This window comes from Gavialis gangeticus, unplaced genomic scaffold (genome assembly GCF_001723915.1).
Source record: "Gavialis gangeticus isolate Ggan-Ray unplaced genomic scaffold, GavGan_comp1, whole genome shotgun sequence".
NCBI classification, from domain to species: domain Eukaryota; kingdom Metazoa; phylum Chordata; order Crocodylia; family Gavialidae; genus Gavialis; species Gavialis gangeticus.
This window is the reverse complement of record NW_017729031.1, coordinates 57,524,293-57,538,092: the sequence shown is the minus strand read 5'-3', so window position 1 is coordinate 57,538,092 and position 13,800 is coordinate 57,524,293. Positions and strand designations below refer to the sequence as shown.

The window sequence follows — 13,800 nt, the reverse complement described above, 5'->3', positions numbered from 1 at the left end:
CTATAAAAACAGATAACAGCAAGTTTATAAATAGAAATACTGTATTTTCTCACATACAGCATGTACCTTTTCCCTCGAAATTAGGGTGCTTGTATTAAGCAAGGGAGCTGATGGTTTGACCAGGGTAAATAGAAACACCCTGCTTTGATTCCTGTCCCACAGTGTAACAGTTATTGCATTATTTCTCAGGGAGCTGAGAGAATCAGCTGACTTAATGGGTTATTGTTCTTCACTCCTCAGGTGTTAATGATCATCTCTCCTTTTTAGCTGTCTTGAAGTTCTACTAATCAAGTTAAATTTTCTTAGGGCAGTTTTGCTGTCTGGTAGCTGCTCCTGGTTTGTTTCCTCCTACCTCACAGTTTTGGAGACTCTTTAGCTCTTTTCAGAATCATAGATTCACCCATGGAGACCAGTCTTAAGCAGCAGGTAGATTTTGAGCTTTAGTTCAGTAGAAATAGAAGGGTAAGTCAGGGAAGGTTAGCTTCTGTCCCTGCTTTCTTTTATCGTGTGGCTGATGTAGATACAGAACAGCAACTATAATTTTACATTAAAGTGGTCCCTGCTTCATGCAGCCATAAGTCTGGAAAAAACCTTTTTATTTCAGTCTACCTTTCAAAAAGGTACAAAGGTAATTCACAATGTTTAGTAAATTAGTATATTCCAGAGCGTGTTGTATAAGAGAAAACACAGTATATTTTTTTTAACTTGACAGACTTTTTCATTGCTGTCTATAGGTTCTAATCATGATTTCATTGATTAATGTTGTAATTAGGGATGTAAATATTTATTAAAAATACTTGTTTAATCTCCTCTAACTTTATCTATTAAACGATTAACTGATAACACAGCAGCTTGGACACAGCTGCTCGTAGGAGCTGCTCTGGGCTCCCAGAGCCCTTTGACTGGGGAATGGGGAGAGGAGGCAAGCGCAGCCAAACAGCATATTCCACATGAAGCCCAGTGCTGGGAGGGAGGGAGAACCAGTGAAAAAGCAGTGAATTGCTTAACTGATGAGTCATTAGGCTGCTTACTGCATTTCTCTTTGGCTACGGGTAGTAGACCCCCTTACCCCTCCCTCTGCCCTTCTCCTCACTTCTCCCTCCCTCTCTCCTTCCTGCCCTGTCTTCTGGTACTGCCATGTGGCTTCCACTCCCCTCTTCCCTGCCAGACTGTGCCCATCCTAAACTGGTAAGATAACTCATTATCATTGCTGTTATTGGTTAAACGATTAATTGTTTAATCTTTCACATCCCTAATTAATACGTATAACAACTTATATCAGATCAAACTTCTTTGAAGTGTACTGAAATTTAAAATATATAGCATTGGTACTGGCCCGATTTCTGTTTTTTAAAGCTGTTTTCAAGATATGCATGAATTGATTAAATCCAAAAATATCTCTTTCACTGCCATTCTCCTGTATCTGAAAACAGGGTCAATGATATCGTCATGAACAAATTGTAAGATTTCTCTTTGAATCATATATTATTAGTAGAATAAAACTTCATTAAATGTTATACTTAACCATAAAATTATGGTTTTCAGGATACCTGAATAAAAAATTATGCTGCCATACTAAGATAATTTTTGCCCTTATCAAATAGTAAAAATTTCTACTTACCAGTCTCAGCATGAATACTTGTAGCTGCTAAAAATCAGGGTGGAAGCTATTTTGAAGGAAGAATTGTTGGCATTTGCAAGACTCCACAATCTTTTTGTAAAAGGAGACTCAGAGATTCTTTAATTCCCTACTTCTGTTTTTTTCAAAATGCAGCTTGTCTCTTGAAGTAAAAGTAAGATGATACAGAATCCAACCAGGTCACCAGTGAAATGGAATGTTATGTTTTCCAAAAGTATATGAGTGATTTAACTTGTGCTTGTAGTACCTTTCAGTTTAGTTAGACTGTTAATGAGTGTAAAGTCACTCATGTGACTTATTTTCTCATTTTTATATTTGACTCTGAGGGCCATAGACATTGGTTTTTCTTTATTGTTTTTCCCCGTAATAAAGCTTATAGCTTCCAGATTCTCAAGAGTTAATACAGTAATGGTGAATTCAAGGGAAAGAAATTTCTTTCAGTCTGCCAAAAGCAAAACCGTTAACTGTGAAGAACAGAATGACTTGTAAAGAAAATTGAATGTCAGAGAAATAATTAAACTGTACTTTATGTGAAAACATTAATCAATCTTGCATTTCCATAATAATTCTTCATTTGACAGGCTAACATAGCTGATCAGCATACTGGGCAGTAATGACCCATGATCACTTACGTTATATTTAATGTTTGGAGCTTTGCCTTAGCATGTTTTTACAAACTACATGCTAGGATTTAATAGTTCATATTTTGTTTAATACCTAAATGCCCTACTCAGCTGAATTTATTGTAAGATGTCATTAGTTTGTTTCTAAAGATAGGTAGAATATAAGCACCAAAAGTTGAATAGTTTTACAAAAGCCGTCATTTTTCACAAACTTAATAAGCAACTGTCCTAGTTTCTTTCTATGTTGTTGCTGTGTAAACAGGCGTTTAAGAGTAAGAACGGTATAACAGTACATGAAAAAACAGGAATGGATATTCTTCCTGACACATTTAATATGTATTTTCCCCCTGTAACTCTTACTTGTCTTCCCATAGACAAAATGCCTATTCAAGAAAGGTCTGTTTTGAACTTGTGTGTAGCAATTGCAACATCTCAATAACATTAAACATTTTCAGTTAGATGGGGAAAGTGTCCTTTATTGCAAGCTTTTCTACATTAGCTGTTTCATACTTACAGTATTTCATGTGAAATAAAAAATAAAATTTTCATTTTTGCTTTTCTGTACTATACTTGGTTTAGGATCTCAAATTTCATAAATAAACTTTAGAAATTGACTCTATTCTTTACAGAAGTACTGCATAAAGCTGTATCTCTGTGTCTGTAAAATATATTCTGTTTCACAAGACCTATTAGAGCAGTATTTCTTTTCAGGTCCTTTCCCTACTAGCAAGTAGTGATATACCAGAGTACATTACACTATGCTATTGTTAGGTATTTTGTCTGGGCCCACATGTTTTAACAGCCTTAGAAATGTGTGTTGGGAGAGAGGGAGAAGGTCTTTGCAAACAGTGTAATTTAATCCATGAGGGTCACTTTTGTAGAGGAATCATAGTCTCTTTTGCAGGAAAAGGCAAACGTTGTTGCTTCCAATGACACTCAGTTATCAACAATCAGAAGTTAACCATTTGTCTGACAGCAGCATAAGCTGATAGAGAAAGCTAAACCACAGAAAGACTGCAAGTTTGGTAAAAGTCCTTTCCTGTACCCGAGAAGCTTGCTGCACTTTCTTACCCACTTATCTTTGTGTAGGGTGTTTTCTTCCTGATTCCCTCTATTGTATTTTCTTCTGAATGATTTGCTTTTTAGGGTGGCTATAGCAGACCTACATTGTCCCACTACCCTAACATTAAACAAGAAGGTTCTGATCCATTCCTTATTTTATCTCCAACTTCATACCTATAGTTTGTATCCAGCCAGAACTAGGTAAGCTCTATGGGGGAAAAAAAATCACACACTGAATCCAGTATATTGCAATGAGGGGTTGGTAGAAGAATGAGCCTCTTCAGGCAAGGGGGTAGGGGTATCCTGGAAGCAGCTTTGAGAAATACAGATTTATGTTTTTATCCTTAATTCTGCTTTGGTAATATATTTTTAAATCTCTGACTTCAGAAAATTTGTTTCCTTATTATTAGGAAGTACACAAGATGTATTTATTTCCTACTTGTGTCTAACCAAATATTTGATGTTGTAAAGTATTTATAAGCCCATTTAATGTTGTGACAAATTGCTTGCAGTAATCTCAGAGATCACAGAGATCTAAATGGTGTTTGTCCCACTTGCAGTAATCCTTTGATTTTCTAAAAGGAGACTACTTATTAACATATTAGAAGGGGAGCAGTTTCACATACATAGCAAGAGAGTGCCAGTCAGGTAGAAAGTGGGACCTGTAAAGGCTGGTTTCTAGAATTAATATCCAGATAACGGATATTTCTCCTGTGTCATTAGTCTCCATGATGTATACCAGGTATATCAAACTCATCCAGCCAAGGATTACGGGGCTCATCTGTGGGGTGGATTGGGATTAACCCGCTGTGCCCCATACAGCAACTGCAGTGCTGGGTCCAGGCCACATGCAGCATGCGCCAGCCCCACACAGCAGCTTGCACTGCATATGGTATGTGGACTGAACTCAGTGCTGTATACAGCACAGGGATCAGTCTGAGGTATGCACTTCATGCAATACCTTGCCAGACTGGCCCTGTGCACTGGCTCCTGGGCCAGTTTGGATCAGGCCCCAGACCACCCATGTGCACTGGATCCAGTGCGCAGGGTCGGTATGGCAAGGTACAACATGCAGCCTGTGCCCCAAACTGACCCCCTGAGTTGTGTGCAGTGCCAGATCCAGCCCACACACTATGTACAAAGCAATCCCCAGTACCAGTCCATGCTGTACTCAGTGCACAGGCTGGACCAGCCACACATGGCACAGAGAACCAGCCCACAGCACCTGGTGTGTGCAGCACTGCACTTGATAGGCCTTGCACGCTGGTTTGGCATAGCCCAATCCAGACCAGCCACAGAGCCAGTGCGGAGGGCCAGTGAGGCACAAACAGTGCATGCAGCACACACCCCTAACCAACCCACTCTGCTGCATGCAGCACTGGGTCCAGCCTGTGTACGACATGTAGCATGCAGGGCCGGTGTTGGCATGCACCCCATAAGGCACATGGGGTTAGTCCGGAGACCAAGGGGCTGGATCATACAGCTCCGTGGACCAGATCCAGCCCATGGGCCATATGTTTGACATCTATGCTGTATACAATATAGGTAGTTTATTGCCATTTGTAGCTGGTGGCATCTACACATCACCTCTCTTGAACACAGTACTACTTCTAGTTAAATAATCAACAGTGATTGGACTTTTGGGGGGGCAGGGGAGGGGAGGTTATGCTTAGTAGAAAAAAGTGATGTTTCAGTTGTCATTGTCAAATCTGATGAAATGTATCAGATTTCAATTACTTTTTATGTTTTGTTAGAAAAGAATGAAAAATCTTTAAAATACAACTCCGTGGGATTGATCTATTTTTATCAGCCATTATTTTTATACACGGTCCATGGGTAATTGTGCTGGTAATTGACCACCTTATCTTATGCATCTCATTAGATTATAAAACTTTCTCAATTAATTTTCCTAAAATTGAAAATGACAGAGAGGAAGAAGCTGTGGATGAAATCAAGGAATCCAAGCTGCAAATTCAACCTACATCTAAACTGCTGTGGCCTGTTGAGAATATCCTCTGGAATTAAAATATATTTCTGCTAAAACGGGAACCAAGCCATGAAGAAATAATGGTTTATGTTCTTGAGCTCCTTGTTGCGGCTGCAGCAACTGCAAAGTAGCTCACACTATTCTCAAAGCTATATCAATATTTTTATTCCAGTTCGGGAAAAAATAAACAATTTACTATTAAAAATTCTGTTAAATCTGTCAAAAATTACCTAGGGTGGTTTCCTGGAGTTTATATGCTTGGCAGCCCAGGGTTCCGTGCACCAGGTTCCTTAACAGCTACTTTGGTTGGCTCACAGGCACCCAAAAGCATGGGGATCTTGAGACCCTAGGCAGGGAAGACGCTTGGTATAGAATCAGATGTTTAGTTATAATGTTGACTTGTAATATTGCATTTGTTATGTACAAGGTCAACCAAGCCATCAAAGCAATTTTCTTTTTTTAGTTCTGATTCAGTTCTCTGAAGTATAGCATTTCATTTTCAACTCCCAGACTGATCATTTGAAGTTCTTGTTTTGCTGTTTTTATGTAAGTTAAATCTTTTAGGACATCTTTTAGGTCTCATTTGTTTTTGGGTTTTTTTTTCTTTTAATTCACTCCTGTAACACTATAGTCACTACTTACCTAAATCATATTGTGATATGTCACATTTATTAAGCTACAATGTCAATAATTTAAAGATTCCATGATTAGAGAAGTTTACTTTTTGCTTAACAAGGTTATTCAGATGTGTTCCTGAATGATATGCATTGAGTATAAAAACTAACCCACCAAAATTTATATCAACAAATTTTAATCAAGTGTGGGAATCACAAAAACTGATAGATACTTTAGTGGTTTCTAGATATACAATATGTTTGTAGTCGTTTAGATAATAATAGTTGCATGTAAAATGTCACACCATTCTTAGTTTTGATTACTATACAATATAGTGATATTCTATTTTTATAGACTACCTTTTGTCAGTATGTTTCTCAGCACTTTTCAAAAGATGAAAGTGGCATTAGCCTTCATTTTGCAGATGGGGAATCTGAGGAACAGAGGAGTGAAGTGGCCTTTACAAAATCACCCAGCAGTCTAGTAGCTGAACTGGCAATATCATCCAGGTCCCCTAAGGCCATCCAGTGCTCTATCCCCTAAACAAACATTTCTCAAACTCTGGGTTGCAACCCAGAAATGGGTCACAAGAATATGTGAAAGAGTTGTGAACAAACTTTATAAATGGATCAACAAACTTTAAAAAAATGGATTCTCCTGTAAAGGAGAAACACGTGGAAAACCATGGCTTTACCCTTGTAGAGTGTCACAGTTCCAGCATGTGGGGGGCTGCTTGGGGCCCCACACATGGGGTGAAGGCAGGGCTAGGACCTGGGGGTGTGTGGCAGTGGCTCAGGAGAAAGGGGCACTGAATTGGAACTGGCCATCACTGTTTACAAATGGGTCCTGGTACAAAAAAGTTAGAGAACCACTGCTTTAAATTACACTGCTTCTAATTCATATTAGCAGCAATGATTCTGTTTTTTGTATCTGTTATGCTGGGTTTATTCATGGCTATCAAAAAAAATGATCAAAGCAAGGATTTTTGTGGATGATATCTTTTATTGGACCAGGTTGAGAGGGCCTTAGATGAGCTTTCAGGTACCACTGTACTCTTTCTCATTTGCCCTAGACCATCACAACTGCAACATCATCCTAACACTAAATAAAAATGATAAATTGTGAGATGGCTATTGTCCTTTTGTACATTATACAGTGAGACTTCCTTTTTATAGAGTTTAAATATAAATATGTACTTATCAAAAAATCATTCCATATTCTCTGACTTGCTATTTTGCTCATTGTAGCATCTAATTAACAGTAGGCTTGTTTTGGTTACAAGCCAACCAAGCAGTTCTGCAGAAAAGTTATATAATAGCCCTAATCACATGAATCAGATTATATGTAAAACTAGCAGTTTACAAACTGCAAATTATCATACAATAAAAGAAATGGCATTTCCTTTAAAATAATCTAGAAATGACTGTTTAGCCAACATTTCAGTAAATATTCAAGTCAGAAATAATGATTTTTGCAGTCTACATTCATGGATGTATGTATAGTATTTTATTTACCCCCAAATGAACGACTGAAGATCTTGTAAAACTTGAGACTGCTAATACTTACTGCTGAAATGTAGTTTGATCCTGGTAAAGTGCATAACTTTCTTCTCCTTTAGAATGAAGTCACCCTGCTGAGAAATGAAGTGGCACAGCTGAAACAGCTTCTTCTGGCTCATAAAGATTGCCCTGTAACTGCCATGCAGAAGAAATCTGGCTATCATAGTGAGTAATGTTCCATTACCTATAGCCTCAGGCAACATCAGTGAAATACTGCCAAAGTGAACTGAGCGAACATTAAAAATGAGAAGCGCGGTTCTAATATTACTATTAAATGTAAAAAATTCTGGAAGTTTATTGCAAGGCAGGAATGAATGTATGATATTTTCAAACTGTTTTAAGCTTGTGAAACTATTTAAGCTTTTGACTTAAACTTCAAACATTCTGCAACATTTTATAGACATTTCCCTTGCTTCAATAAATATGTATGGTAAATAGAAAAGAATCATAAGAAATAATTCTGTACCCACTTTTGTTAAATAGAAGCAATATATTGACAGTATATAATAAACCATCTCTTTTATGCTTTATCTTATTCTGGTAAGGCAAAGAGTCGTTGTTTCTACCATTTCATGATGAGATTACATTTGAGGGTAGTGTCCTCATTTACCAGTACACCCAGGATCAGTCAATCTATTAAAATAATCAGAAGCAGGTTCCTAACTACTGTTTTAACTTATATATAAATTAGCTGTTTTTATTAAAAAAACTGAAGATGTTTGAATTTTTACAGTACAATTATAATAGCAAGGGACTCACTGAGAATTCACAAATTTAAAAAAAATCAGGAAAAATATGCAATTTTAAGGAAATTAAGTTTGGTATTCACTTTTTCTTTTTCAGCATTTTAAAGGTTAATTGTGTTCTTCTTACTTGTTACTTCATTTTTTGGATATGATGCACAGTACAAGAACCAGCTGCTGCTGTAGAATAAATGGCCAATTTTGTCCATTGTACACAAATTTGTAACAAATAACTGAGCAGGGAATGCATTAGGCAACATTCATAATATATAACCCACAGCTTTCATTTTTATGATTTAGTGATATTTCAGGATATTTGTAAATGTGAAGATTGTTTCTGCCATATGTAGCCACTTCATTTTAATTTGCCAGTGTCAGTAATTCAGGAGAATAAAGGAACATTTTGTATTGCATGCAAACAGATCCTCAGGTGCTTGCGATAAAACTTAATGGCCACCATCTTTACTTGTAGTCATTGTAAGCAGTTTCATCAGAATGGGCAATATTTTTTAATTTAAAAGATTCAGGAGATTTAGCAAGTCTCTATTGCCATATATATTTAGAACACTGATTTTTGTCAGTTTTGAGCTTATAAATCTTAGTCCTTTGATCCCCAGTCATTTTGACAAGATGGAAAATAGCATCTTGGAGTAAATTGGAGCCATATAGAAATATGTTTGGGATTTATATTAACAATGATTGCTGCAGGGATGAGGCCATTATGGCTCCCATCTGACAAACAACATAATTTCATGTAGAAGCTACTGGGGGATAACATTATGCATGCATGTTTTTTTTCTAAACAAGCTGGGTTTCTTGAATTTTGATAGCAGGAAGTCATGTATATGTTTGGATTTGCAAGAAAAAAATCTTAAACTTACACATCTTCAAAACAGGCTGGCAAATTAATTACAAATTAAGGATTTCTTTATTAAAACACCAAATATGTTTGTTGCATATATTTTCTGCCTTGAAAAGGTACAGTAGTATTTCTAATTCACTGTAGATCTTGAGGTACTTAGGATTACCTTCATAATAAAAGATGTTGTAGTAAAACTAGTTTACCAAGAAACAACACATAACAGAGTATGTAAGATGTCAACATGCTTATCGATATAAAAAAGAAGCCTGTGTTTTTAAAGAAAATATAAAGAAATGACGAGAAGGAAGATATAAAGAGCTGGTAATTTTTTGAGAAGACCTCTATCATCTTACAAAAACAATATTTATCTACTCTTATGTTTAGTTTAGTGAGTAGTATATTATGGGAGGAACTTGGTAGATAAAAAATGTATGTATATATCAGAAAAATATAAATACACAAAACGCTTGCTAACTTCTGTATAAGTGTTATGAGTTGGGTACTGTGACAACATTAACCTTCCCAATATTTCTGAGGGAAATAATATGATGTTGGAGAAATGGACAGGTTCAGTGACATGTTCAAGGAAGAACCAATTAAGATCAGTTAATATGTTTGCAGTAGTGGTCTGCATAGGACTGACTTGACATATTAAACTAACAGAGGCTTAACTGGGTACTGGGTGGCAGCTGCTTATGGGACAGTGTCAATGGCTGTGCTGCCAGCAACGTGCGGCAGCCAGGCCAGCAGTGCAACCGCTGTGGTTTTTGTGCATGTACATGCACACGCTTATGTATATCTCTTGCTCACTTTCTTACACGCACCAGGGTCAGTGCTGGGACTGCTGCCGTGGTCATCCCTGCTTCATTATACTACTGGAAACTAACAAAGTTATGCCTTGTGTTTTAAGAAACAGTGAATAGTTTAAAGTCCTGTGTAGTGTAGAAAAAGCCAGAAGAGATGATTAGAATATTCCTGCAGTGTTAAGTGTTGTACACTGCTGAGATGCAGTTAATTTATACCATATATTCATGGCGTTAGCAGTTTAGTCTGCAGCTCATGATGCACTCAAAAAGGCACAGGCAACCATTGGCTTTACAGAATATTTTTGTTAGCTGTTGAAGGAACTTTTGAATGCAGGATTCATTTTTGCTTCACACAGAGTAAATAGTTCAAGTACGTAGGTCCCTCTTTTTGTTCTTAAACTATTTCTAGCTAGCATTTTTTTATCATTTACTTTAAATATCCTCAGCCTGCTTTTAGGGAGGGTCCCAATAAATGATCATGACTTAAAAACCAGAAAGGCAAAAAGGAAAATTGGTGAATTTCATGAGGCTGGATGGAACAATATCTGAGTAATTACTTGGTTGTAAACTTGGCGTCTTCCCAAGTAAGCATGCTACTGAGCAAGCCCTTATGCAAGGGACAGACATTACACATAAACCGGTTTAAGTGATCAGAAACAGGATTAAAGCTGTAACAGGACTGATGTTCAGTGCACATAAACCAGTTTGAAAATGGCTGAAACTGGTTTGAGATGAACTTGGTTGAATGTAGCGTGAGACTTAACTGATTTTGGGTCAAACCAGTGTATGCAATGTCTGTCCCAGACCCCATGCTGGTTTAAGTTAAACCAGACTCCCCCAGCATCCCGGCATGCTCTCTGGGCTGAGTGGGGCGCTCTGCTCCACAGCAGAGCTGGCCCCTTCCCTCTGCTCCCTGGCTGGAGCTCTGGCAGAGACTACAGGCATCTGCCTGGTTTTCCCCGTTCTCCCCCTCCCATCCCCATCTAGGAACCTTGAAGTAATACAAGAAAATCTTTCACTTGTCTCAGATATTTACATCACCTTCGGTTTTCATCTACTGAAAACTCATTGGTTTTGGATAGATCTTATTTTGTCTGTTAAAGCAAAAAAGCTTTATTAGCTCAGCTTTTCACTTAATACTGCTTGCGTACTAATTGGGTTAATTAAAAGTAGACTCCAAAACACTTGAAGGACTATTTTTTTAACTGATGAATTTCGTTAACAGCAGTTAATTTACCAGTTACCCCAATGTAGAAAATACCTAGAGCAATATATTCATTTAAACACTTTATATGTTTATATCCATTAATCCAGTAAGAAGACTTTGTCATAATAGCTAGCTTTCCTCTTATAGTGAACTTTATCTACTCTAGATGAAAGGTTTGAGTTTACTGAAAGACTCCTTTTCATTATTGGTATTTGTCATGAGAGTAATTTGAGTAAATTATGTTGGGTAATTTATTTGAGAAATTCATCTATATGATACAGAATTCAATAAATGTTGTTGGATGTCTTATTTTTATGGACTTGTGTGTGTTATGTATTAATTAGTTAACTCTTACCAGAAAACATTCAGGTGCCAAAAAAGCGATTGAAATTTCAGTCTGTTGCTGTCTAAATTTCAGTCTATTGAAAGAATGAGAATGTTGCATTTTGTTGAAGTATTGTCCAACTGAGCAATAACAATTAAATGTATTACCTTTAGGGAGAATGATTTTCACAAACATTAATTATCAAATAAAGAATTATTATATTGCTGAATCACTATTCAAATGCAGTATCCTGTGCTTCTTAAAAATCTGAATCCAATTAATTCATGTAATTATAGAACAGCTGGTTGTATTTAGTCTATAAATATTGCTTAAATATGTGTGTGGGTCATTAGAATCAGGTGTTATAATCAGTAGTCGCTGCATTAGGTAGAAAATCAGTCAAATGTAACAATGGTTTTAAAGATATGGGAATAATTATTTCAAAATATGACATATTTCATCAGTACCCTAACCTGGTATCCATGTTTCCATTTTATAGGAACACAAACTAATACAAACTATTCCTTTATTATCAAACAAATACCAAAAGTAAACTAGAAACAAAATTGTTTTGACAAATGTCTTGCCATATACAAGCCATTAGTTTTAATTATATGGAAAATTCTTAATGTTCTCTGAGATTTTTTTGTACATTTCAGGAAAATCCAAGTGAATTCTTTTTTAATCTTTTTCTCCTCAGCTGCAGATAAGGATGACAGTTCTGAAGACATTTCAGTGCCAAGTAGTCCACATACAGAAGCTATTCAACATAGTTCTGTCAGCACTTCTAATGGAGTAAGTTCAACCTCCAAGGCAGAAGCAGTAGCCACATCAGTTCTCACCCAGATGGCGGACCAGAGTACAGAGCCAGTTCTTTCACAGATTGTAATGGCTCCTCCTTCCCAGTCACAGCCTTCAGGAAGTTGATTAAAAACTTGCATTACAGCAGTTTCTTAGATACATGTTTTTGACTTCAAAGGGAAATCAAGAAAAGACCAGTCTTCACCTAGGAGAAATCTGTAGCTTAAAATTATTCATTTTTAAAATTCAGATTTAAATTTGGCTTTAAAGATTGGCAGATGAAGATGAGACTGAAAAGTAGTTTCCAGTCTCTTTGCAAAAGACTGATTTTTTAAAAATATTAGATTTACTAGTTATTTTCTGTGCTCAATGTGTAAAGTGTGTGTACAGTACAATGTGGTTTATTTCATTTTTAATTTGGTTTTATTTCAACAAATATTGGGGTGAATTACTAAAGCTCATTCCCAAGACTGTGATGATGATATTGTTATGTGACATTTTATACCAAAGTTCTGCATAGTCCCTATTGACTTTGTAATGTTAACAAGGTCATAAAGCACTAGGCAAGAGAAAAGACAGTAACAGTAAATTTGCTTTTAGTCTTTTTGCCTTTTTATTGTTTTGCACATTATGAGAGAGAACATTGGGAGAAAATGTTTGCTTATATTATGTATAGCTTTTTGTTTGGCTTTTTAACTGTTGATTTTTTTTTTTAATTCGTTCAACAGGGCCAGTACAGTATATGAGATACAGTACTCTTATGCACATACCTAACCTAGATGAGGGTCATTACTTATTAGATTTTTTTAAAACTGATATCAATTTTTTCAACACTTTTTCCTTTTTAAGGAGAGGAGCTTTACTTCTGCAATCAGAACAAAGTTCTGCAGCTAGCCTTTGTTACTAGCTTAATAGGAAACAGTAAGAAGATGCTGTACAATTACAGGGATCTCAGATATGGAAGAGTTTCAAAACTAGTTTGATATTTTGTGTATTTTTGAGTTGCAGACTAAGGAGTTCATTCATACATGAATATGTTCTAGATGCCAGAAAAATCTAAAAATCCCTCTTTAGACAAAGCAAGACTTTTTTTTTTGTCATTGTCTTGTATTTGCAAGCTATCTTGTACTTAATTCTTGTGTAAGCACTGTCATCTTTTAGTAGCAACATTTTGATACCTTTCTTGTGGAAAAAATCAGTATCTACCGTATCTTGGAAACAATGTAATTATAATGTGATGTGTGTGGTGTGTGTGTGTGAGAATGGTTCAGTAGTTTATGCCAGCAATCTTTGCTTGAATGTTTAAAGATGCCTTCAATGTGATGCTGGCTGATAGATGATTGCAGTTTTAAAATGTTATTTACTGTGCGAACTTGGATAAACTAACATTCCATGATGTAGTTTGTTTCTGATGAGATGATTGTAGGTACACTTTTTCTCATTATCCAATCATCTGTAGGATATTGAGTTTTTTAAATGTGCCATTATCTATTTTGATTCTGTACTCATGTTCAAACTACAGTACAAGATTTTACAGTAGGTTAAGTTGTAAAAAAAAAAAAAAAAAAAAA

General features: G+C 36.3%; 1 protein-coding gene and 1 long non-coding RNA gene across 3 annotated transcripts in view; one reads left to right on the top strand and one right to left on the bottom strand.

The window, feature by feature from the left end:
* Positions 1-13,780, top strand: part of ATF2 (activating transcription factor 2) — a 98,028-nt gene extending 84,248 nt beyond the window's left edge. For both annotated transcript variants that reach the window (XM_019522956.1, XM_019522957.1), the window contains 2 exons: positions 7,545-7,650; positions 12,129-13,780. In XM_019522956.1, the coding sequence (XP_019378501.1) occupies positions 7,545-7,650; positions 12,129-12,355 (333 nt within the window). In that variant the 3' untranslated portion in view covers positions 12,356-13,780. The remainder of the gene's footprint in view (positions 1-7,544; positions 7,651-12,128) is intronic.
* The window catches only part of LOC109301713, a 7,255-nt gene continuing 1,269 nt past the window's right edge, over positions 7,815-13,800 (bottom strand). Inside the window, exons 2-3 of the long non-coding RNA XR_002098578.1 lie at positions 10,725-10,728; positions 7,815-7,827 (exon numbers count right to left, since the gene is read on the bottom strand). This is a non-coding gene — a long non-coding RNA (uncharacterized LOC109301713). The remainder of the gene's footprint in view (positions 7,828-10,724; positions 10,729-13,800) is intronic.